Here is a 27,552-nt window from a genome sequence, read left to right as displayed (position 1 = left end):
TAGAAGTGCAATAACTCACTGTAGACAAGACGCTTATTTTGCTGAATATTGCCAAGTTGCTCTCAAAGAAAACCTGACTTTCCATGACAATCCTTGTCAGTTCCAGTCCTTGATGGCCATGTCAGGTATTTTAAAAACAACAGTAATTTTTTTTTACAATCTAACAGATATAAACTTTTTATCATTTCATGTGCTTTGGGATATTCGCAAGAGCCTCCTCGGAAAGGGCTTTACAAGATATCTAATACATTCTGGTTAAGCTCTAGATCATGTATGAAGCAGAGAATACCTGCAGCCTATGAGAAAACTTTCTCCCACCGCACAGCTGTAGTAACTGTCTTAAGTCATAAGTGGTTAAGGGACCTGTCACTCTACCAATGCTTCCCTGCCTTAACTGGATTGAAATGTCGACCTCACATTTGCACCAAAGGGACCATTATCTCTTTAAGGTTTGAAGGATGGCCTTTGAAGAGCAGTCCTCGCCTTAGCTCTGTCTTGGATGCTTTCAAACAATTAAGTGCAAATATTAATCACTCCTAAGCATCCTTCTTCCACCTCCAGACAATTCTGTCCACTGGACTAGACCTCAGAAACCCAGAGCGCCGGTGGGTCTCTGGTACCAACCTCAGGCTCCCTCGGCTGAGGTAGAGATGACTGCGTATGTGCTCCTGGCTTATCTTACCACTGAGGGAGCTCCAACCCAAGAGGACCTGAGAGCTGCAACGCTCATCGTGAAGTGGCTCATGAAGCAGCAGAATTCCCATGGTGGCTTCTCTTCAACCCAGGTCAGTGATTGGCTGGAACATTTTACTTCATCTTTGGTTAGTGAATGTTTGCTGACTAAAAACACACATGGTAGGGGGAAGAAACAATGAAGGTGACTTGGAGGATTGTTAATATGGAGGGATGATACAAAGAAATGCAAAGACAGCTAAAAAAGAATTGTTAAACTATTACACCCCCACCCCCACCACAGTCCTGCGTTACCATGGTCTCCTAGTTTCAACAACAAATCTTTGTGGCCACAGCAGTACTAGGACACCAGAAGGAGGAAGAAAAGTAATTTACCTACCATTCTTCTTGAAGGATAAGAATCTCTTTTAAGCTGTCCGTAGGAATCCTAACTCAACCTTCTCTCCTTACAACTGTGTCCATTTGTAGACCTATATTTAAACTAGACATTTTTGATGGTCTCCAGACACCTCTTAGCACACAAAAATATGTTTACTCGACCAGTCTCTCAAGTTCAACTCTATATTTATATACCTAAACAATTCATTGGCATGTGCCCAGGAAGAGGCGTTATTCTCAGAGACAGTAGATGGCATCATACCTCCTCTGTAAGTGAAAGGGAAGTACAGAGAAATACAACCTTGTCTTTTTCTATTGTGTTAAAAAAAAAAAAAGGATTATTTTCCCCACATGAATAAAACGTGGGTTATTTTATTTAAAATGTTTTATTTAGCTCTTAGGAATCTATTATTAAAATAGTCTCTCGCAGCTCATGCCAGCAGCATTGAGAATGTGCATAGCAAGGGGGAGGTAAGCACAGGAGGTATTTGATGAACCAGAAGAGCCAAGTCAGGACAGCAATATGTCAGGAGGATGCTTATAAGCCTCTTTGCTCCCAGTGGAGAAATCCTGAGTCTGAGCACAGTTATAAAAGGCCTTGGCCTCTCATCAGCAGAGAGGAGTTTAATTTATGAAGGGGACCAGACCAACCACTGGCTGGGAAACAGCAGATAGGATCACACTGGTCCAAGGGACATCATCAGTAAATGTCTGACGCCAATAAAGTATTCCATTCCATTTACACATATCACGAAACTTTATACAGAGGGAGATCAAAATTAATTTGCTGGTGTACTTGTAGGATATACAACCCAGGGCACATATGTGATGCTATGATACTGTTACCCACCTGAAGGTTATAATCAATCCTTAAAGCTTAAATATCTACGGGAGGAAGACACAAAAGCAGGACACTAAAACCCTTGTGACCGCCAACAGAACTCTGGAAAACTGGAGTCTTCATACCTCTATTAGTGTCTTGTCTTTTTCATTCTGTAACAAAATATCTGAGAGTAATTTTACAAAGCAAGGAGGCTGATTTAGCTGACGGGTTTTGTTGCCAAGAGACGAGAAACATATGAACACTTAAAATAAGGCTCTGGTGTGTGGCTTTCTCACCTTATAGTGGATAGCCACAGGGGGAACCTATGGGAACATGGCATCCTATTTGAAAGCAGGAAGCCAGAGATCTGGGTAGGTGAGGGTTGTTATCCTTATTCATGACAACTTACTCACAAGAACTACCTGGGATTCCCACCGGAACAGAATCCCTTCCAGGATCCATGTTGCCAGTGACTTAAGGACTTCTGCCTTATTTACTTTCCTGCTGCCGTGATAAAACACCATAGCCAAGGCAACTTACGGAAGGCAAGGGTTGTTTATGGTTCCAGATGGGTAAGAGTCTGTCTCTTAGTGAGCAAGAGGAAGAGGAAGAGTGGTGGCACAGGGCGGATATGGTGGCAGGAAACAGACACTAAGGACTCACATTCTGAACATCAAACATGGAACAGAAAGCCAAGTGATAATAGTGTAAGTTTTTTTACTCGTGAAACCCACCCTTAGTGCAAACTTACCCTCCAGCAAGGTTACATCACCTAAAATTCCCCACATAGTGCCACCAAGAGGGACATGAACAAATGTTCAAATAAAAGAGGATATGAGAGACATTTTCATTGAAATCAGAACAGTCTCCCACTAGCTTTGATTCGTCATCAAAATACTACCATAGGGTCTAAGCATCAGACCTCTGGGAAACTGATCATTTCAGGCTGTAGCAATCCCTGAGTGAGTTATTCTATTCTTCTTTCAGGATACTGTAGTGGCACTCCATGCTTTGTCTAAATACGGGGCAGCTACTTTCACACGAGCTAAGAAAGCTGCGCAGGTGACCATCCATTCTTCAGGCGAGTTTTCTACAAAATTCCAAGTGAACAACGACAACCAATTATTACTACAGAGAGCCACGTTGCCGACTGTGCCTGGGGATTACACCGTGAAGGTGAAAGGAGAAGGGTGTGTCTACCTCCAGGTGAGACTTGGGCAGAGTAGGAGGGTCCCAGAAATCGTTCTCCTTATAAAAAGTCAGATCTCTGGCAAGTGAATGGACAAGTCAGAGAAAGAGAGGAGGGGGTTGAGGGGAATCCCAAGGAGAGGAGTAAACCAGATGCCCATTTTTAATATGTCCAGACATCCTTGAAGTACAGTGTTCTCCCGAGAGAGAAGGAGTTCCCGTTTGCTTTAGTGGTGCAGACTCTGCCTGGGACTTGTGAGGATCCCAATGCTCACACGAGCTTCCAGATCTCACTCAATATCAGGTAAGACCAATTTCCATAATCCTGGGAAACAACCCATCTTTTTACCAGAGCTTATCACTAAACAAAGCTGTTGGGTAGCAGATATCTAAATCTGTTTTAAAACAAAGGTATTAAGTCGGTACAATCAAGTTTCTCGGCAATAGAGCTATGTTGCCTGTCCTCTACCATTAGAAGCTAATTCCCTTGAATAATTTACTCCTAATGGTAAATAAATGAGCAATATCATCTTTTGTCCATTACTTGAATTCCTTCTATGTAATGAAATCCTTTAGTAATCTTGGTCTTTACAGAAAAGATTCTTGGAAGATTTAAATAAAGGAAGTAGGAGCTTTTCTATCACAATTCTACTGCCCATAAGTAAATCTAATCATATGGTATAATATGTTTGGTAAACAGCATGCATGTACGTAGCAGGAGTCAAGTGGCCAGAACTCACAGACATGTACCCATAAGACCTTTGTGACTTGGTTTTCTGATCTACCTAGGAAACTGTGGTGATAAAGTGAGAATAACCAAAAACGAAGAACAGATTAGAGTCCTCAAGGGCCTATCACCTGGCCAGGCTTCCTTAAGACACAGACCTGAGCCCACAGGTTAAATTCTGGTTCTAAATCCGGTTTCTGTGGATTTACTCAGTTCTATCCAAATTCTAATACACACCAATTTTTTCAGGATTCTTGGAAGGTCTTATATGTACTTTGTAGAACCATAGAGTATGCAATATACAGACATAGAAAAAGACTATTTACTAACTTGGGAAATCCTAACTCTTTCTTTCCTGAACCTTCAGTTACATTGGAAGCCGATCTGACTCCAACATGGCAATTGCTGATGTGAAGATGGTGTCTGGCTTCATCCCCTTGAAACCAACAGTGAAAATGGTATGTTCACTATAAGCCTAAGATAGTACATTCCATTTTATATGTTATGCATCCCCAGAACAAGATAATATTTATTAAAACACTATTACATTAAGTTTTAAGGATTTATGCCTTCTCCAAACACAGTGTGATTGTGCTTGTGTGTGTATCATGGCTACTGGGGAAACTTGTAAACAGTTTTCTTTTTTTCTTTATAATTAAAATATAGTTACATTTTCTCCTATTCCTTTCTTTCCTTCAACCTCTTCTATGCACCCCTCTTACTCTCAAATTCATGGCTTCTTTTTCTTAATTATCATTACATATGTGTGTATGTACACATACATGTATATATATATATATATATATATATATATATATATATATGTGCAAACATATAAATGTAAAATATAACTTGCTACATCCATTTCATGTTGCTTGTATGTATATGATTTGGAGTTGATCATTTAGTGATGAATGACCCTTTCTTCAAATAAATCAACTTTACATGTGTGTTCATATGATATACCAATAGTATGCCCTTCTTCCAAATTATCTTTCATTTTTACTTTTACTTTTTTATTTATAAGGGACCTTTAAAGAAATTCAACCCTCAGGATATTTTGATAATAAAATAATCTCCTTTTTTTTTTTTTTTTTTTGGATTCTCCAGGAGTCTCATCAATTGATTAACATTTGTGATGTCTTCGTTTTCTTTAGCTTGAAAGATCTGTGTATGTGAGCCGGACAGAAGTCAGCAATAACCATGTCTTGATTTACTTGGATAAGGTGAGACTCCCAACCGTCTATGTGCAAAGCACATACATGATAGTCCTCTAGGAACTATCTGGAAAGTGCATGTCCATAATTTAGAGTTCTTACCTCCGTGCCAGAGACCTTTGAACTCTAATATCACAGCGCTCTCCTCTCTTTGGAGATATTTCACCTGAGCCTGTGAGTAGACATGACACACCATACTCCTGGGATATGAATACATCCAGGGACCTGAAAGATGTTCTCCATAACAGTTTTCATTACATCAAGCAGTTAGTTTGGAGATACTGAATAATGTGGGGAGGCGATGATTATATTGTCATCTTCATCGACAGATGAAGAGGGGAAAACACCATGAATCTTACCTGGTACTTGGGCCTCATGATAGTTAAGCAGCAATCCATCCATGGACCAATGATTGGAAAGATGGCAACAGTAGTAGAATTGTTCAAACGTCTATTGGTAGAAATTTCTGTTGACAAGGCAGCAGTGATTCATCTTTCGTAGAATTCTTTGTGTCTGTATATGTATTTTTACAAGATGGAAAGGCAAAACTGTACTAAAGCTCTGAAATTGTTAGAAAGTAAAAGTGAAATTGTGTATATATTCCTCTCCATGAACAGAGACATGTGCGAACAATGATTAAGGCAGTAGTTCCCAGGCTAGAGAGATGGCTCAGTGGTTTAGAGCACTGACTGCTCTTCCAGAGGTCCTGAGTTCAATTCCCAGCAAACACAGGGTGGCTCACAGCCATCTGTAATGGGATCTGGCGTCCTCTTCTGACATGCAGGCTGAACATAATAAATAAATGTTTTTTTAGAGGCAATAGTTCCCAACCTGTGGGTCTTAAACCCTTTGGGGTAAGGGAATCCATATCAGTTACCCTAGATACCAGATATTTACATTACAATCATAGCAGTAACAAAATTACAATTAAGTAGCAATGAAATAACAAGGAACTGTATTAAAGGGCCAAAGCATTACGGTTTCAAATCCTGAATTAAGGTGTTTGGACTTACCAAGTTACGTTTATCATTTAAGTAGTAATTTGGGGCGATATTCCATTTACTCTGGAGGCTTTCTATACCATGCATGGTACTGTTGACTGGTAAAATTCCCACTGCATAAAACCACAATTCATTTAAACAATGAAAAGAAAGGTTCCAGGAGTCATTTAGCCCCTTTTGATTTCCAGGTATCAAATCAGACATTGAACTTGTCCTTCACGGTTCAGCAAGATATTCCAATAAGAGACCTGAAGCCAGCCGTAGTGAAAGTCTACGATTACTACGAGAAAGGTGAGCCTGGGCAGCCTGAACAGGGACATTCAATTCCCAACACAGAAACTTAGACCTAGGAAGGAGCCAAACTGCCAAGCAATACTGGCTTCTTATCACTTCCTGTTGTGTCCTTCGGATTTTATACCTGCCCCTTTTCTCTCCTTACTCCTGTGGAAGAAAGCACGTGTTAAACCCATCAACCAGAGAAACAAAATAGCTGTGGAGTTAACTTTCTGTCAGATACGTTAAGAATGTACAACAACCGAATGTCAGGAGTCTGGCATTAAATGTGGCTCACCATAGCTCAAAGGCTGCCCAAGCATCGGATTGAGGGAATGACGTGGGTATTTCTGGTGCAGACGCAGATGGATACCCATACTGACATCACATGATGCCTTTAATTCTGTTTTCTCTTCTACTCAGATGAGTTTGCAGTTGCAAAATACAGCGCTCCCTGCAGCACAGGTAAGTGGTTCACATTCTTTTAAAGGGCATCAAGAATTCCTCTAGGTTTTCTCCCAAATTTCCTCCTCTATAAAATTCTAGGTAAATATTCTCCTTAGGAACCATTTTGATTAGATTGCATATTATTAGGGTTTTTTTAATGCATGCTTTGGAGAGGCATGTGCCCCTGAACCCTCAGCTAGTTTGCTGCATAGCTTATTGGGTAATTAGCTGTAGTGGTCCCAGTTCCTCCTGCATTCACTGGGTTGTGGTGGACACTGTGCTATTCAAACTTAGAGGCAGGAGCATCATTTGTTCATGGAAACCCAAACCTATCTTAATTTTCTCTTTTTTGCACAACCACAGATTACGGAAATGCCTGAGGATGCTGTGAATAAGAAGTATTCACCAGAGCCCTGTTCTTAGGACTTCATAAGAAAAACAGTGGGTTTTTTTTATTTCCAGAGATTTGATAAATAAACCATTTTTTCATATCTACCCATCATTATTTCCTCATTGATTCAGTCATCATTTTGGGTTTTTGCATCTTCATGCTTCCACATCTGGTACTCAATAAAAATGGATAAAAATCAGGAATAAAAGGAATTCAGAATACCAAGAAGTGATATGATGATATTGGTTTAAATGGGATTTACGGAATGGGGGATGGGTCAAAAGGTCATAGCTCAGAGAGAGTAAAGCGCGTTCAGTTATAGAGAGGCCTCAAGGAAGAGCCAAAGAATGAATGTTTATGAACTAGTAAAAGACTGACTTGACCAGAAATACAAAAATGGGTATGTTGATATTAGAAAATTGCCTTACTTCTTGAATTTACATGTTCTACGAAAGGATAAAATCTCCCGAGGAGTAATAAGAATGACCCACCCCTTACTCTTGACCCTCAGATTCCATAGTTGACGGCAGACTAAAGTTGTGAAACATGTAGATGATGTAAGTATTCTCAGAAGAGGGACTATCTATGACTCAAGCCCAAATGGGAGGGCCGATAGGTGCCTTCATCTCCAGGGTCATCAAGTCAGGGTGAAAGAACGGTGACAAAGTCGAGGGGCATTCGACAGAGAAACCAGTGCTCTCGTGCTTGAGAGTCTCTTACACCCTGCCCTTTTCTATTTTATTTTTCTTATATTCAATATTCAGATCATTCATTATTGAAAGTGATCCATGGAGGCTTCCAGAGATTTGTAGAAAATGAGCAGAAAGGAAATGAAGGCAGAAGAATTCAGAGGCAAGGCAGTCTGAAGGCAATCGTGCCTATCTGGCTTTTTTACCTTGGCAGACAACAAGTGGAGATAGAATAAACTGAGACCATAACTGGACCTTGAAATTTAATCAGTCCTTAAACTCAATCATGTTTTGTGATAAATTATTTTATAAGCACCTCACAGCCCTAGGCTCTTCCTTTCTGTCAGTGTGGGACTCATAACTGAAAATGCTTTCAGAAAGCAAATCATTTAGCTGTCATGCCTAGTCCAAAAATTTATTTGTAAAATATCAACCATTTGCCTATCTGGAAATCATAGAACTATTTGATATAACATTGAATAAAACAGTGCTGCAGTAAACATTGCCATATATATTTCTCTAAGCCAGACTCAGACAGACAAATACCACACAGGGATGAGGGGTCTTCTCTGTCTTCTCTGCCCATGATTTTCCCTGATCTTCTGGCTTCCGCTGAAACCATTTTATTGATGAAGCTTAACACTAAGATTTCTTTTTGTTTAATTGCATTTCTCTTCCATATATTATATTGTCTTCTCTATTTTATTTATCTGTTATTACACTCAGAAGGAAGAAGTGAGAGAGACTACCAGCCTCGGGCCAGTCCATGACATATGACAAGAACTTGGAGAAACAGAAGGGAGGAGGCAGGAAGAATGAGTGAGTGAGAAAGCAAATAGCTTGCAGCTAGTCTTAAGGAACACAAGCAGCAAAGAAAAGGGCACGGGCTCGTCACTGAATTCAACTGTTTATAAGCAGGAATTCTGGAGTCCCCCTCACATGCAGCTGTGGTAAATTCCTCCCTTCTCTTGTCTTCCACCAGACAGCTGCAGAAAGCCATTTTGAGGAAGTCAAAATGCAACTTGATAACGTCACATTTCTAGAGGCTTTCTTCCCTCCCTGCACTGCTCACTTTGGAAAACTAGGAACAGAAGTAGGCCTTGAACTTCTGTACGAAGGATCAACAATCCTGCAGGATAGAAAACTAGTCTTGTTTTCTGCTGTTGGTTTTTATTAATATTTTTATTTGTCCTTTGACAGTTTCATACATGCATACAGTGTTTCTGATCCGATCCACTTACAACTCTCCTTTGCGTGTCTCTTTTCATCTTTCCAACACATCTCCACCCAATCTTCATGTTTTCTTCTCTGAGTCCAATTAATGCTCATGTGCACTTATGATTTAGATGTGGAATCTTCTTCATGAACAAAGTCAGTCTACCTCAGACTTCTACCTGAGCAAAAGCTAAATCCCCAAAGAAAAATGACTCCTCATTCCCAGTAGCCATCAACCATGAATAGCTCCTCATCTAAAGCAGAGCCTCAAAAGCTCTTTCCCTATCCACACTGTGGTGTTGCCTAGCTTGATCCTTCAAAGTTCTTGTGTAGATAACCACAATCACTGTGAGTTCATTAGTGCAGTGTACATGTCATGTTTGGAAGACAGCATTTCTCAGTGCTCCTCATCCCTGGCTCTTACATTCCCTTTACACTTTTACTTTCCATGATGTTTCCCAAGCCTCGGAGGTAGGGAGCCCACATTGATGACATACTTTGGGTCTAAGAACTCAACTGTCATTTATTCTCTACACATTCCCCACTCATGAGTGTCTTGCAATGACCACTGATTACTTAGAAGAAGGAGGAGGAAGAGGAGGAGGAGAAAAGAAAGAAAAGGAGGAGAAGAAGAAGAAGAAGAAGAAGAAGAAGAAGAAGAAGAAGAAGAAGAAGAAGAAAAAGAAGAAGAAGAAGAAGAAGAAGAGGGGGAGGGCAAGGGAAGAGGAGGGGGGAAGAAAAAAGGAGAAAAAAGAGAAGAGGCTTCTCCAGATAAGGCTGACAGGAGCAATAATATATAGGCATAAACATTAATATTTAGAAGATAGTTTGACAACAATGTTCAACAAAAATAAAACAAACAAAAAACAGTAGTAGTAAGTTATCCTCTAGGGCCCATAATCTTCCCAGCCACATCAAACATGAGATTCCTCCTGTGAAGCAGTTCTTAACTACAGCTGAAAAGTATCAAAAAAAATTTGCCTTTGTGGGAGTCCCTCCCCTGTGCTCCCTCGTTCGAGTGCACACATACACACACACACACACACACACACACACACACACACACACACACACATAGAGCTAGAAAAACAACTATGACAACTATGGCCAATCTCAGAGGCAAATGAATGGGAAGTGGGTAGTTGGTTCCAGGGCTGTTTTAAAAATACAGGACAAAGGAGAGAAGGGAAGAAAAATAAAGAACACATGTTGAAACCTTTTCCTTGATTTTGACTCTTTTGTCCTCCATGAATGCTCTATTCAAGAACCTTATCACTGATTCTGTGTTGCTTTTGAGAGCCAGCCAGGGTTGACATGCACTGCAGGCAGGGCTTTAATCTCAGTGCCCAGCTGAGTATTGACATGCCAGAATTCACAGGCCTGGCGGCATTCTGTTGGACATTTTCCCCATGCATTCTAGCTTGAACTCCTGCACACCAGGCTGAAAGCAGCAGAAGCTGCCTTCCCTCGGACAGGCCGTGTGAAATTCCACTCCTTCAGATGGGCTGACTGGGACTAAACAGAGTGCAACAGTAACCCTCATAATATTCAAGTAGACTTGCACCAGTGGGTACCTCTTACCTGGAAGATCAGTATTATAGGATGCCTGATCTGTAACTGGGTAGGACTATTGGTCACTTTCTCCTGTAGAGACCTGCGTAGGTCTTTCTTGCACTATGACAGGCAACCCTGGGTCATGCTGCTGCACTATGGGCAGTCAATCCATTCTGGAAGAAGAAGGAAACATGGAGTCTACCTGTACACACTGGAGAGCACAGCAGGCTCTGGTGATTATTTCCAAACTCAGAACTACACACACAGTTTTGATTAAACTCTGTGAGACACAATAAGAAAACAAAAAGCCTAATAAATAAGGAGGAGAGGTTTCTAGGGATGAGGGCCATTTTGAGAGGCCAAAATACAAAGCGTACAAACTGTTAAAGAGCAAAATTTACTAGTAAAAGAAGGAAGACTATACACAAAACAGTCATATTGAAGTGTCACTTACTATTAACACAGGATAAGAGTCAAATATCAATCACCACTTAAAATCTAATCCTATTAAAAAGCACAAGAACACTAACAGGATATGGTTGGAATTAAGACAGTTAGCATGTACATGATTGAAAAGGAAAAGAGATGAATGACAAACATTGGATTGATAAGAAGAAAATATAGCAGAGAAAGTAAATACAAGATAGGGACTCATAAGGTAAGACAATTTGTATAAAGTTATAATAAAAGAAGAGCTAAGAAATACAATAAAAATGTAAAAAGAATTTCAGGCACAGGAAGCATTAACTCCCAGTCTTCTTCTAACCTCCTGCCATGGTCAGTGAACTCACATGTGTTTCATTATTTTTCTGTATATGTATAACTGGGTTGCGAAATTGTGGGTTGTTATATAGCTTTCAAACAGTCTTAACTTTGGTTAACTCTGACATGTATAACACACCGGTAGAAGTTACCATTTTGACCTGAAATGCCTCTCTAATTCCATGATTCCATGTGGAAGAAAGCTGTTATGCAAAGGGACCCCAAAGACTACCACAGAGCCAATTCTGATGCAAACACAAAGCTTCTTATTATGAGCTCTTGAGCCCAGTCTCTCACCATCCCCCATTGAAGTGGGTCAGAGTGAGGGCCCTGAGTCTAGGGGTGCATGGTATTTATTGTACTTACAGCAAGCTTAGGGAATTTCCATACAGGTCAGCAAGTTGATATTTTTAAAACTGCATCTCTGGCATAATCTGCAAAAACCAAAAATAGGGCCAAAACCACCTGACAAATGGGATGGCCAAGTTGCCTATTCTCTGCAGGATGTTTTCGGTTACCTATATGTACTTTGATCTTTCTATTGTAGCCGGTTATTGATAGGGGGTGGCGGAAGCTGTCATAGGATGTTTGCTCAGGTGAACTTTGTGATTTGATTTTCTTCCTAAAATTGGAGTTTATCCCCTGGACTTGCACAAAATGGGGTTTCATCAAAAACGGAGTTGGTTGGGCTTTACGAAGCCAGATTGTTAAACGGGATGTTGGAAACCCTCCCTCAGCCCTCCTACAATCCATAAACTCTCCCATCAAAAGCCTCCATCATGTTTTGAAGCCTCATTACAAACCTCAAAGCAACCAAACCTTTTCTCCTTGTAAGCTGTTTTCTTGATAAATTATTTCTCCACAGGTGAAATGAACCAACTCAACTCTAGCCAGATCAAAATATATAAAAGCAAGTTTATTGCCACAAAGAGGAAGAAAAGGGGGTGGGGAGAAAGAAAGAAAGAAAGAAAGAAAGAAAGAAAGAAAGAAAGAAAGAGGGAGGGAGGGAGGGTGGGAGGGAGGGAAGGAAGGAAGGAAGGAAGGAAGGAAGGAAGGAAGGAAAGAGCATAGCTGGGTTAGGGGAAGGAAAGAGAAAAGAACAAAATGTCTGGATTTTATAGGGAAGAGCCTCTGGGGCAAGGGCAGCCCAGCCCCTGTGTTGGGGCAGAGTATGCCAGGTAGGGACTGAGGAACGCTGGAAGAACGTGGAAGCCAGGTCTACTTTGGTATATAAAATATGCACCTCATCCTCTTGTCCCAAACCAAGAGAGAGAGATCAAACATCTCTCCGATATTTTGTTACAGACACTAAATGGTAACTAGCACAGTAGGCTTCACAGTCACATCACACCCAGACCACACCCGTAATTTTACACATGAAACACGTGCTCTTACTGTCTTTGCTTTCAGCCAGCAAAAGCACCCCAATCTATAAAAAGGGAGCAGAGATTTTCTGGGTAATACATACTTTTCTCCCTCCTTTCCATCCAGAATATACAATGACTCACCAGATGGCCCCCATAGTTTTCCTCTATACAAGAGATTATCTTCTCTGCCTTTCAAACACTTTTTACACTGAAGTTTTAATACTTTCTGTAGATCTTTATCAGGTTCTTTTCTCTGCCAATTACAGATTGAAAGGCAGGACAAACTTAAGCACATCAGGGAGCAGCAGAGAAATCTCACCTCAGACAGCAGCAGACAGTATCAGCAGTTGAAGAAAGTTGTTTATTGGGCATGAGGAAACACACACATTCAGCAGACACATAGAGAAGAATATGCTACAAAGGATTTTAAAGTCTCTGAAGAGTCTTCCTCCCCTAATTTAAAAGTTGTTGGCTTGAAATAAAATAGGAAGGTAGATTGATCCAAGATGGTTTGTTTCGTGACCCGATCTGAACCACCCTTGAGCTTTGTGAATCTGGTCCATTAGCAGGGGGGTTGCTGGTGGGAGACAGAAGCCCACAGGGCCTTTGTTTTATGCTGCCAGGCTTCTGTCTGAGATCAGGAGGATAGATGTCTTCATCACTGTTCTATAGCTATGAAGAGACAGCACGATCAGTTAGGGTTCCATTGTTGTGAACAGACACCATGACCACAGCAAGTCTTATAAAGGACAACATTTAATTGGGGCTTGCTCACAGAGGCTCAGTCCATTATCATTATGGAGGGAAGCACGACAGCAGCTAGGCAGCCATGGTGGTGGAGGAGCTAAGACTTGTACATTTTCATCTGAAGGCCCCTAGGAAAAGCTTGGCACCCACGCGGTTGGAAGGTCTTATTGCCCACACTCACAGTGACACACTTCTTCCAACAAGGTCACACCTCCAAATAGTGCTACTCCCTGAGCCAAGCATATTCAAAACAACACAACCAGGCAACTCTTTGGTTTTTTTAAGATTTATTTATTTAGGCCATGTATATGAACATGTTGTCATTGACACACCAGAAGAGGGCATCAGGTCCAATTACAGATGGTTGCGAGCCACCATGTGGTTGCTGGGAATTGAACTCATGACTTTTGGAAGAGCAACCAGTGCTCTTAACCGTTGAGCCATCTCTCGAGCCCAAGGCAACTCTTATAAAAGAAAGGACTTCACAGAGCGGAGCCTGGCCCAACTGCCAGCCGGAAAGGCGGCTCGTACAGGCTGAGCAACTGGTGAGTGGGAGACCTAGGCTGCTGGGGAGCAGAGGGATCTCTGCGGAGTGCACACGGAAAGGGCACCCCCTGCCCTGACCTGCCCTGTCCGCCCCGATCCAGTGACCGGGAACAGATCTTAGGAACTTCTGTTCCCACCCGGAGACGACTTCAGGACGCAGAGCAGAGCCTGGCCCACCTGCCAGCCGGAAAGGCGGCTCGTAGAGGCTGAGCATCTGTGACCAGGAACAGATCTTAGGAACGTCTGTTTCCACCCGGAGGCAACTTCAGGACGCAGAGCGGAGCCTGGCCCAGCTGCCACCCAGAACCTGGGCTGCCGGGGAGTAGAGAGATCTCTGCGGAGTGCACACGGAAAGTGTACCAGGGACACAGACCAGATACAAGGGAAAGGCAAGAACATATCACTGACAACAAAATGGCAAGAGGAAAGAGAAAGAGTATATCCCAAGGAAACCAAGACAATCTAGCAACACCAGAACCCAGCTCTCCCATAGTAGCAAACATCGGAATTCCAAACACTCCAGAAAAAGAAGACACAGACCTGAAATCATGCCTCAAGATGCTGATAGAGTTACTTAAACAAGAAAGGGAGGAAAAGCAAAAAGATTCAGAAGCTTTTAAAGAAGAAACAAGAAAAACACTCAAAGAACTCAAAGAACGAGAGGAAAACAGAACCAAAGAAATAAAGGAATGGAAGAGGGAAATTAAAACAGAAATTGACACAATAAAGAAAGCGCTAAAAGAGATAACCCTAGAGTCAGAACACCAAAAAAAAAAAAAAAAAAAAAAAAAAAAAAAAAAAAAAATCAGGAGTCACAGAAGCAAGCATTTCCAACAGATTACAAGAGATTGAGGAGAGAATCTCGGGGGCAGAAGACAACATTGCAAACATAGACAAAACAGCCAGAGAAGATGCAAAAAAACAAAAAGCTCCTAACCCAAAATGTCCAGGAAATACAAGACACAATGAGAAGACCGAACCTAAGGATAATAGGAATAGAAGAGGGAGAAGAGTATCAACTAAGAGGCACAGTAAATATCTTCAACAAAATCATAGAAGAAAACTTCCCTACCCTCAAGAATGAGATGACCACGAGCATAAAAGAAGCCTTCAGAACTCCAAATAGGTTGGACCAGAAAAGAAATACCTCCCGACACATAATAGTAAAAACATCAAGTGCCCAAAGTAAAGAAAGAATACTAAAAGCAGTAAGGGAAAAAGGTCAGGTAACATATAAAGGCAGACCAATCAGACTCACACCCGATTTCTCAACAGAGACTATGAAAGCTAGAAGAGCCTGGACAGACATCATGCACTCCTTAAGAGAGCACAAGTGCCAGCCCAAGCTGCTATACCCAGCAAAACTATCAATCACCATCGATGGAGAGACAAAGATATTTCAAGACAAATCAAAATTCACACAATATCTGACCACAAACCCAGCACTACAACGAATTATAGGTGGAAAACCCAATACAAGGAGGGAAAATACAGCCTAGTAAAAACAAGAAAACTCCTAAACAAGAAAACTAAAAGAAGAAAAAAACACAGACACTACTCAACCCAAAAAAGCAAAAATGGCAGGAAACAAAAACAATTATTCCTTGATATCTATTAACATAAATGGTCTCAACTCCCCAATAAAGAGACATAGACTATCAGACTGGATACATAAACAAAATCCAGCCTTTTGCTGCATACAGGAAACTCATCTCAGAGACAGAGACAGACACTATCTCAGAGTAAAAGGGTGGGAAAAAAAACTTCCAAGCAAACAGCTCCAAGAAGCAAGCTGGAGTGGCTATTCTAATATCAAATAAAGTAAATTTCCAACCAAAAGTTATCAAAAAAGATAAAGAAGAACACTTTTTACTCATTACCGGGGAAATCTGTCAGGAGGAACTCTCAATCCTTAACATATATGCTCCAAATAAAAAATCACCCACATTCATAAAAGAAACTCTACTAAAGCTCAAAAAATACATTTCACCCCACACAATAATAGTGGGAGACTTTAATACCCCACTCTCACCAATGGACAGATCAGGGAAACAGAAACTGAACAAGGACACTGCAAAACTAGCAGAGACTTTGAATCAACTAGAATTAATAGATATATACAGAACATACTATCCTAAAGTAAAAGAATACACCTTCTTCTCACCACCCCATGGCACCTTCTCGAAAATTGACCACATAATTGGACACAGAATGAGCCTTCATCGATATAAGAAGATTGAAATACTCCCATGCATCCTCTCAGATCATCATGGTCTACGGCTGGTCTTTAACAACAACAAAGACAACAAAATGCCCACATACACATGGAAACTAAACAACGCTCTGTTAAAGGATAGCAGGGTCAAAGAAGAAATAAAGAAAGAAATTAAGGACTTTCTAGAATTCAACGAAAAACGATAACACAACATACCCAAACCTATGGAATGCAATGAAAGCAGTATTGAGAGGAAAACTCATAGCCCTAAGTGCTTCCAAAAAGAAACTGGAGAGAGCTCACATCAGCAACCTGACAGCACAGCTAAAAGCCCTAGAACAAAAGGAAGCAGATATACCCAAAAAGAGTAGACGGCAAGAAATAATCAAAATTAGGGCAGAAATAGACCAAATAGAAACAAAAAGAACCATTGAAAAAATCAACAAAACAAAGAGTTGGTTCTTTGAGAAAATCAACAAGATTGATAAACCCCTAGCCAGACTAACTAAAGGGCAAAGAGAGGGTATCCAAATTAACAAAATCAGAAAGGAAAGTGGTGACATAACAACTGAAACTAAGGAAATTCAAGAAATCATCAGATCCTACTACAAAAACTTATACTCCACAAAATTGGAAAATCTAGAGGAAATGGACGAATTCCTAGACAGATACAAGGTCCCAAAGTTTAACCAGGACCAAGAAAACCATCTAAATAACCCTATAACACCTAAAGAAATAGAAGAAGTCATCAAAAGCCTCCCAACCAAAAAAAGCCCAGGTCCAGACGGGTTCAGTGCAGAATTTTATCAGACATTTATTGGGGATATAACACCAATATTCGCCAAACTATTCCAAAAGATAGAATCAGATGGAATATTACCCAACTCATTTTTTGAGGCTACAATAACCCTCGTACCTAAACCACACAAAGACCCTACAAGGAAAGAGAACTTCAGACCAATCTCACTTATGAACATTGATGCAAAAATACTCAACAAAATCCTTGCTAACCGAATCCAAGAAGACATCAAAACCATCATTCATCAAGACCAAGTAGGCTTCATCCCTGGGATGCAGGGATGGTTTAACATAAGGAAATCCATCAATGTAATCCACCAAATAAACAAACTTAAAGACCAAAATTACATGGTCATCTCACTAGACGCTGAGAAAGCATTCGACAAAATCCAACACCCCTTCATGTTAAAAGTCCTGGAAAGAACAGGAATCCAAGGCCCATATTTAAACATAATAAAAGCAATATACAGCAAACCAACAGCCAACATCAAACTTAATGGCGAGAAACTTGAAGCAATCCCTCTAAAATCAGGGACTTGACAAGGCTGCCCACTCTCCCCCTACCTATTCAACATAGTACTGGAAGTCCTGGCTGGAGCAATTAGACATCAAAAGGAGATCAAGGGGATACAAATCGGAAAGGAAGAGATAAAAACATCACTCTTTGCCGATGACATGATAGTGTACTTGAGTGACCCCAAAAATTCCACCAGAGAACTCCTACAGCTGATACACAAGTTCAGCAAAGTGGCCGGATACAAAATTAACTCAAACAAATCAGTAGCCTTCCTATACTCAAAGGACAAACATGTGGAGAAAGAAATTAGGGAAAAGGTACCCTTCACAATCGTTACAAAAACTATGAAATACCTTGGTGTGACTCTAACTAAGCAAGTGAAGGACCTGTATGACAAGAACTTCAAACCTCTAAAGAAAGAAATTGAGGAGGATCTCAGAAAATGAAAAGATCTCCCATGCTCATGGATTGGAAAGATCAACATCTTAAAAATGGCCATCCTACCAAAAGCAATCTACAGATTCAATGCAATCCCCATCAAAATTCCAACCCAGTTCTTCATGGAATTGGAAAGATCAATGTGCAATTTCATATGGAATAACAAAAGACCTAGAATAGCAAAATCCATCCTCAACAACAAAAAAACATCTGCGGGAATCACTATCCCTGACCTCAAGCTATATTACAAGGCAATTGTGCTGAAAACTGCATGGTACTGGTACAGATAGGCAGGTGGATCAATGGAATAGAATAGAAGATCCAGAAATGAGCCCTCATGTATATGGTCACCTGATTTTTGACAAAGGAGCAGTAAACATTCAATGGAAAAAGGACAGCCTATTCAACAACTGGTGCTGGTCCAACTGGAACTCAGCATGCAAAATAATTAAAATAGACCCTTTCTTATCTCCTTGTACAAAGCTCAAGTGTAAGTGGATCTAAGATCTCCACATTAAACCACATACACTGAAACTATTAGATGAGAAAGTAGGGAAAACCTTAGAACACATAGGCACAGGAGAAAATTTCCTGAACAAAACACCAATGGCTCAAGCTCTAAGGTCAAAGATTAACAAATGGGACTTAATGAGATTGCAAAGTTTCTGTAAGGCTAAGGACATTGTCAAGAAAACAAAACGGCAACCAACAGAATGGGAAAAGATCTTTACCAACACCACATCAGATAGAGGCCTAATATCCAAGGTGTACAAGGAACTCAAAAAGCTAGACACCAGAGAATCAAATAACCCTATTAAAAAATGGGGTACAGAGCTAAACAAATCATTTTCAGTTGAGGAACACCGAATGGCCGAGAAACATCTGAGGAAGTGCTCGACATCCTTAGCCATCAGGGAAATGCAAATCAAAACAACCCTGAGATTCCACCTCACACCATTCAGATTGGCCAAGATCCAAAACTCAGATGACAGCAGATGCTGGCGAGGCTGCGGAGAAAGAGGAACACTTCTCCACTGTTGGTGGGGTTGCAAGCTAATACAACCACTCTGGAAATCTGTCTGGCGATACCTCAGAAAATTGGATATAGTACTACCTGAAGACCCAGCTATTCCATTTCTGGGCATATACCCCAGAGACACTTTAATACACAACAAAGATATATGCACCACAATGTTCATAGCGGCTCTATTTATAATAGCCAGAAGCTGGAAGGATCCCAGATGTCCTTCAGAAGACGAATGGATACAAAAATTGTGGTACATTCCTGAGAATTGAAAAGACACATTTGGCATTCACTTTTCCCTTAACCTATGGTCTGCAGGTAGTCAGGCTGTGGCTTACTGAGAAGGTCCCAAGGTGTTTTCCCTCTGCCTCGAATGTCTAGAGGCTTTGTCCTATGCCTTTTATCCTGTTCACCCCCAAAGAGAGCTTGATAAAATAGAGAGGTAAAGTTGTGGTATATTGAAGAGCCAGAGAACCCAGTTATTATGTGGTAGGCATGGCTTTAAACTCTAGATTCCCACATTTTTGAACTATTCCCTAGTCTGAATCATTAGCTTTCAGATGGGTAAAAGAGTAAAGGGAGAGAAGCCATAAAATCTTGCCAATGCCTCCAAGTGCTTTCTCTGCTCAAAAGAGTTCTGCCTGACCATGTTCAGAATGCAGCTTTAGAAGCATACTACAAGCCTGCTGAAACGGTGCTTCGTGTGTGGATGGAGCATGGAGGATGTAATCTGTACTGTTCGGGATCTTGTGGAATGAACTGGACAGGGACACGTGAATAGTGGGGACAAGTAGGAAGATTCTGTCTAGAGGGAGGCTTACAAGCAAAAAGTGGGTCACGATTGTGAGAAAAGCTCAGAAGGCCATAGGCTCAAATGTGGCTCAATTGGTATCTTACTTTTTAATGGCTGTGAGTAGACACCATGAAGGAACAACATATAGGAGAAAAAGTTTATTGGGACTTACAGTTCTAGAGGGATAGGGAGCTTGGTAGCATGAGGGCACTTTAAGTGACAGATACTAGACTTTTAGACTTATGCTTATCTTTTGGTAATCTATCTATTTACCAGGTCAGGGTCCAGCCTGCCCTGAGCCCAGAAAGTCATTTCTAGGGTTGAGGCCCAACTTCGGACCTAACAGTGAGATGGTGCATGCTGGCAAGTCTGATGACCCAGGCTAAATCTCTGGGATCCACATTATTAGGACCACAAAGTTTCTCGCATCCAAAAATCACTAGGGAAACTAGAAATGTTAATCATGCATGAGTGTCTCCTCAAAGGAAGAAATGCTTGTTTTCCACTCAGAAGGCTGAAAGTGGATGTAGTTAATGATGTGGTAACCTTTTCCGGCCTAAGAAAGTCAAGCTGATCCAAGTTTTTATTCTAGCCTCTTTAAAGCAGTTCATTTCATCTCCTTGCCTGCCATGACATCTGCAGGGGCTCTTGTAACACATGAAAAGAGAAAACTGACTTCTGCAAGCTTTCCTCTGTTCCGTGTGTGTGTATGTGTGTGTGTGTGTGTGTGTGTGTGTGTGTGTGTGTGTATACATACTATAGTGTTATTTAACAAGTAATGTAAAACACAAACCCAAATCAAAAGGGAACAAAACACATTTGGTGAGGGATGCATGTCCCACATGAAATAAATAGTTCTTGGCATACCACTGTGACTCCGCTGTGGTCTGGAACATCCTTCCTGCTATGTCTCTCACTAGATCATGTATCAAGGATTACTCCCTGGTAAGAAGCTGGGGGAAGTGGGGAGAGAAGTGCCCTGTGTAGCCTGTATACGTCTCAGGGGTCACATCATTAAAGGGAATTTGCAAAGTAAATTTACTGATCATTTCCCTAAAGAATGACTCAAAGAGACAGTCTGGGTGGGCCTGACTCTATCACTTGGAAAGTCCATAAATTAAAGGAAAGTTTGGATTTTTTTTTCTGATTCAAAACAATAAAGTCTGAAGCTGCCCTTTCCTTTTGCATTCTCTTTAATGACAGTCCCTTCCTAACTTCATTGCTGCTTAGCTCACGGGTACCTGTAACAAGTGTGATTATGCAGCACATTCCTTTCCATTTTATCGTATGTGTATCCACACATGAACATGCGTTGCTTCTTCATATCAAGAAGTCATATGTACATTTACTCTCTGTTTCCTGATTGTGGATGTCATTTGACCATCCACTTTACTCTCCTGCTGTCTTGATTTCCCCACCATGATGTGCTACACTCTTGAGATGTGACTCAGAAAACACCTCTTTTCCTGTAAGTTGCTCTTACCCAGGTAGTTTTTTTTTTGTTTTTTTTTTTTTTTTTTTTTAGTCAATCACAGCAGTAGAACCATCATTACAGAATTTCCAAGTCCATATCATGTTCCTATGCTCTTTGTGAGGTGGAAGGAAAAAAAGATAACTCTCATTTGCAGTTTGAAGACTCTTGAAGCCTAGAAACAAAACCACTACAGACACAAAAACTCCAAGAAGAACTTGTCACCTGTCAAATTATTAGACAAGGAATCTTGATGATATGGACTAGTTGTCCTGAATTGTGGGAAGCCCCTGGAGAAAAAGGGGTGGGGGACATGAAGTTGTACCATGCCAGAACAAAAGGAAGTCACGGATCAACATACTTGATATTGTCTAGTTTGGGGACCTGGACTCACCATGGAGAAGTTTCTAGTTTGGCCTAAATGAGGTGGGAAGACTCAAGCTAAGGTGCTGTGGCAGCATCCCGTGGACTGGAATCCTAAACTTAATGATGAAGAGAAAACCAGCTGAGCACCAGCTTCCATTGCTCTCTGCCTCCTGGCTACAGACACAATGTGATAAGAAAGGTCTCAGACGCAGAGTCGAGGAGTTTGGTGAAATGGATTGTGGGGCAGTAAAATAGTTTAGTTAAATGCTATTTACTGATACAATGGACAGACAGACAGATACCCAACAGCTCAGCAGAGGCTCTGGGGACAGTTAAAATCCAGCACCAGTGACTGACAGGATGGTGAAGGTTCTGAAGAGAGGAATCAGGGCCTCCATGGCAGAGCCAAGCTCCCTTGTAAATTTGATTCCAAGATAGGATTCAGGGAAGGAGTGGAAAGAAGGCAGTGTGGGCAATAGCACCTTCTTTGATATAAACCTCACATTCCCAGGTAAAAATCCATGGCTCTTGGACATCTATTGGCCAGAGACTCACAGACAGTATAACACCAGGAGCCTCTGAGAGCGGTGGCAGAGAATGAACAACTGCAGATACTACGGTGTTAGCAGCCATTGGTATAGATGCTAATGTCACAGACTGTGCCCTTAACGTGAAACAAAATGAATCCTGCTGATATTGATCAAGTAGCTTTGTAGGATTAATAAGAAAATTAGTATTCTTTTATCCCCCTAAATAATATGGTCTCCCAGATATGTAACGGGAACCATTTATGGGCAGTAACAACAAGGTAGGGAATTTCACATCGACAAGTTTTAGAAATACAACATTCTTAGCCTCAGGCTTGGTGGAGTGTGTCTGATTCTGAGATACATCCTTAGAGTTTTTTTTTTTTTCCATCAATAGGATATGACAGTTCAGATATCAGGGTTGAAAGTCTTAGTCATTGTTATAGTGCTGTGAAGAAACACCAAGACCAAGGCAACTTTTATCAAAGAAAGCATTTAATTGGGGTACCACTATAGTTTCAGAGGTTTAATCTCTCATCATCATGTTGAGGGGCATGGCAGCACACAGGCAGGTTCTTGAGCAGTAGGTAAGTGCTACATCCCACCTATGGGCAGAACCTGATTCTACATGGACTTCTGAAACATCAAAGCCCATCTTCAGTGACATTCTTCTACCAACAATAAAAAAGATCTCCATAGCATTCATAGTCTCTATACAGTTTAAAAGTCCCAAGTATCTTTTGAGATTCGAGACAATCTCTTAACCATTCCAAAAAGAGGAAAGGGAGCATAGTGAGGAAATACTGGACCAAAGAAAGATCAAAAAAAAAATAGTAGTGCAATCTCCAAATCCTGCATCTCCATATCTGATGCCAAAGCATTCTTCAGGTCTCCAAGTCCTGTAAGCTTTATTGGTTGCAACATACTTCTCCCTCTTATATGAGTTCCACACCAGGTCAGCCGCTCTTCTTGGCAGGTATCCCATGGCTCTAGCATCTCCAACATCTTGATTTGTTTAAAGCTAAGGAAAACTCCATTATGTGCTAGTAACCTGTGGTGGTTTGAGTATGCCTGGCCCAGGTAGTGGCAGTGTTAGGAGATGTGACCTTGTTGGAGTAGGTGTGCCACTGTGAGTGTGGGTTTTAAAACCCTCATCCTAGCCCCCCGAAAGCTAGTATTAGCTAGCAACCTTTAGATAAAGATGTAGAACTTTCAGAGCCTCCTGCACCATGTCTGCCTGGCTGATTCCATGCTTTCACCTTGATATTAATGAACTGAATTCCCAAACCTTATTAAGCCAGCCCCAATGAAATGTTGTCCTTATCAGAGTTGCATTGGTCATGGTGTCTGTTCACAGCAGTAAAACCCTAAGACAGAACCCATCCTAAATTACTAAAAGATGAATTTTTGGAAACTCTGACTCCTTGCCTTTCTCCCCAAACTTTTATAAGTGCTATGAGATAATTAATCAATTGCTTTGCTTTTTAAACCCACATATTGCTGTGTACCAAGGAATGAGACAACCACTCTTATCAGTGGTACAGGGGGAGAGAGAAACAGATCCTCACAGCTGAGAGGAATAAAAGCAGTTTCTCACCCAGCTTCTCGTCTCACACAAATGAGATACCTGCCTTTAAAAACCCTCCCTCTAACTGGTTCTACATAACACACCTTCTATTTGGGTTTAAGGCTGTTGACCTGCTATCAGTAACTAATAAATTCACTTAATGGTGATTTTAATGAACTCTGTGATCTTTTGCCCAGTGGATTTGATCTATGTAACAGGTGCCTCTAGAAATCCAGGCTTTACCTCATAGTTTCTGAGCCTCCATGTAGGGCCACTCTTTTCACATGCCTAAGTGCAGAAGCTTTTCTTAGCTGCAGCAGGAGATTCTACAAACCATTTTTTGTATCATTGATTCTAAAGACAAAGCCACATGATTCTAGAGACAAAGTCACAAACTGATGCTGCTAAATTCTACTGTTTAACAAGGCTGGGACTTGACCCCTTTTAAAATTACATTTATGTCAGCTTCTTGCTGATGATTTTCTTCACTGCTTAAGCTTGTTTAAATTACCTGTCAAAAATTGGAAGGTGGCAATTTCCTTGGTGGGATCTTGCCCTGAAGTCTCTGTTCCACTTAGCACTGGGCTCTTCTTGACACTTTTTAATCTCCTTGAATTCTGGACTTAGCTCCAATACATTTACTATTTCCTGTTTCCCTCAAACTCAGCCTCTTGTATCTCTCTCCCTGCCATACATGTCTCTCTGTATTGTATATCTTCATGAGAGTATCAGTTAGTAACCTTGTCCATACTAAGCTCTCTTGAAATCTCAACCAAGGCCATTAATCCAAAAGTCTTCAATTCAACCTCAGGGTTGAACTATGTTAGTGGTTTCTCCTATTGGCCCTACAGCAACTTGTCCCTTACCATCACAGGTTCCTGCCCTTCCCAACCATTTCTTCTTTGAAGCAATCTCAGCTGATAATCTTCTTCTTCCAGGGTTTTATTTTGATTAATAACTCATAATGAAAACTAAATTTGGGCTGTAAACACAAACTACTTTGCTCTCAAGCATTCAGGGAGCTTCTTGTCTTTATCTCCTAACTTGATGTAGGAAAGCTGAGATTATAGATAGGTTGCACTGTGTGTCTTGCTTTATCTGGACCTTGGAATTCAGAATTCATGGCCCCATGCTTGCATGAAAAGTGATTTAACAATTGATGCATCTCTCCATGCCTCATCAAGACAAATGATTTATAACCTTTTTTTTAAATAAAAAAAAGAAAAGATAATGTTCTTTCTGAGACAATTTCACTGGTGAGATCTGTACATATTAAAGAAGAATCTCCATTATCTCTTTTAGAAAACATATGCATAGGTAATGCTTCCTAATTCATGCCATTATTTTAACATTACCATGACATGAACATTAGCTAAATAAATAATATGGAAGGAAAACATACATGGAATAAACATAGACAGTGTTTGTATCATCAACAAAATATGAGCAAATCAAATCCAACATGTGGTTTATTCATCAAGATCAGGATGGATCTGTTGAAGATAAGTTTCTTTCATTAGTTTATAATTAATTCTCTTGTTCAAAAGGCATGACCTAGCAGTGAAGAGCAAGAGCTGCCTTTTCAGAGGACAAGGACATATGTCTTAGAGTGTTATTGCTGTGAAAGGATACCATGACCAATGCAACTCTTATAAAGGCAAACATTTAATTTGGTCTGGCTTAGAGTTTCAGAGGTGCAAGCCCTTAATCATCATTGTGAGAAGCATGGCAGCATGCAGGCAGACATGGTGCTGGAGAAGCCAGGAGTTCTACATTTTGAACTGAAAGTATCCAGGGGAAAACTGTCTGCCACACTGAACAGAGCTTGAGCATAGAAGACTCCAAAGTCCATCTTCACAGTGACATACTTACCCCCAATAAGGTCACATCTACTTCAACAATGCCACACCTCCTAATAGTACCATTTCCCATGGGCCAGGCATTCAAACACATGAGTCTATGGGTCCCATATCTATTCAAACCACCACAGTATGGTTCTACAGCCACTGTAGCTCCAGAGGATAGGATGCCCTCTTTTGAGTTTGATGAGCACTGAACACACACACACACACACACACACACACACACACACACACACCAAAATATGCATAAATATGAATAATATGCGTGATTGATAAATGACTCAGTGTTAAGAGCACTTATGGTTCTTGCAAAAACCTGGGTTCAGTCCCAGCACCTATGTGGTTGCTTACAATCATCTGTAACTCCAATTCCAGGATAGCTGATGGCCTCTTTTGTTTCCAGAACCCATCAAGCATGCATGTAGTGCAAATTTGTAATTCAGAGCACACACAAAAATAAAAATCAACAAATCTTTGAAAAGATAAAGTAAAACAAAGTAAACCCAAAGTCAATTTATTTAGTCAACTATATTGATGGATTAAAAAAAAAAAAGGTCGACTATAAGAAGTGGTACAGAAAAAAAAAAGTTGAAAACACCTGAATGTCAGTTTGTTGCAAAACCTCTAAACAAACTAGGACTAGACATTTATGACATCACAAATAACCTACAGTCACATCATATCTATTGAGAGAAACTTGGTACTTTCTCCCAAACACTGAGAACAAACATCTTTTACTCCACTCAAACTAAATCTCCCATTAGAAAACTTAGGCAGGTAGCAAGATAGGAAGAAAAGAGAAGGCTTGAACCTTGGGGAGGAAGAGTGTTCTCCTCCGACAGCAAGCTCATGTATGTTGTCCGTCTCATGAATTTAACACAGATGTTTATGGAACAGTTAAGCAATTGGAGAAGGTTGTGGAATATATGTCCAATATTTAAAAGCCCTTATTTGTTCATATATATAAATAATGGAGATCTGAAACTAATTTTATTTTTTAAATTATTATATTTTATGGACTATATTGTTATATCCCAAAAATTAAATAAATATGGTACAATAAGTAGGTGTTATGTACAGCAAATACAAAATTATTGTGGCTGAGTGAAGAAAAGTCTAAATAAATAGAAAGATAAGAAAGAAAGAAAGCTAGATTTAACGGAGACATTCAGATCAAACATAAGGGCTAAGCCTCTTTGGATGGATTAATGCTGGGAAAAGTTCAGTCTTAGATGTAATGCTGTCTAGATGTAATGCTGTTTTAAGCAATTAGCTCAAACTAGGCCCCTATGAAAGACCATTTGAAGACAGAGCATAGCAGGCAGCTGTCTACCAAGGTTTGTGGAAGGTGCTCCTAGGCAGTTACATCCTCCTAAAGAGAGAGTGTTCTGAGCACTCTATGTCCTGAACAGAAAAGAGGGAGCATTTGTGTCTTTCCACAATATCAGAACTTACTGAAAAACAAATTCACAAGGTGTGGTGGGGAGAGCTTTTGGGGTCACTTGGCAAGAATTTGACATTGTGCCAGGACAAGGAAGTATGGCCACTCCAGGCAGGAATTTGACACAGGGCTAGGTCAGGGAAGTAAGTTTAGAGAGGAATCTGATTTTAGACTAAAACAAAGAAATAGGCTTCAAGCAATAACATGACTTTGGGCTAGAACAGGAAATTAAACTCAGGGAGGAATCTGATTTTAGGCTAGAACAAAGAAGTAGGCTTCAGGCAAGAGTATGACTTTGGCCTAGGACAGGGAAGTAGGCTCAGATAATCCTGGTTATCCTCACAAGCCCTTAGAAACTGTGATCGTAGGACTTTGTTTATGGCCTGGCTTGTTCCCTGACTGTTTGTGTTTATTGTCTTGTTCCCTTAACCTAGGACTGACCTTATTATTATGTGCATGTAATTAAAATGGTATAAAAGCAGACTGGAAGAATAGAACCTGCCTTTTAGCCTCAG

At 40.6% G+C, this 27,552-nt stretch overlaps 1 protein-coding gene across 1 annotated transcript in view; it reads left to right on the top strand.

Annotated features, from left to right (window-relative positions):
- The window catches only part of A2M (alpha-2-macroglobulin), a 41,196-nt gene extending 33,955 nt beyond the window's left edge, over positions 1 to 7,241 (top strand). The window contains exons 29-36 of the mRNA XM_080914237.1: positions 562 to 785; positions 2,882 to 3,100; positions 3,259 to 3,386; positions 4,177 to 4,267; positions 4,967 to 5,035; positions 6,216 to 6,318; positions 6,724 to 6,765; positions 7,111 to 7,241. Of these exons, the coding sequence (XP_080770363.1) occupies positions 562 to 785; positions 2,882 to 3,100; positions 3,259 to 3,386; positions 4,177 to 4,267; positions 4,967 to 5,035; positions 6,216 to 6,318; positions 6,724 to 6,765; positions 7,111 to 7,127 (893 nt within the window). The 3' untranslated portion in view covers positions 7,128 to 7,241. The remainder of the gene's footprint in view (positions 1 to 561; positions 786 to 2,881; positions 3,101 to 3,258; positions 3,387 to 4,176; positions 4,268 to 4,966; positions 5,036 to 6,215; positions 6,319 to 6,723; positions 6,766 to 7,110) is intronic.
- The last annotated feature ends 20,311 nt before the right edge of the window (positions 7,242 to 27,552 follow it).

The sequence above is a fragment of the Micromys minutus genome, assembly GCF_963924665.1.
Source record: "Micromys minutus genome assembly, chromosome: 3".
In the NCBI taxonomy this organism is placed as follows: Eukaryota; Metazoa; Chordata; class Mammalia; order Rodentia; family Muridae; genus Micromys; species Micromys minutus.
This window is presented reverse-complemented; position numbering and strand designations above follow the sequence as displayed.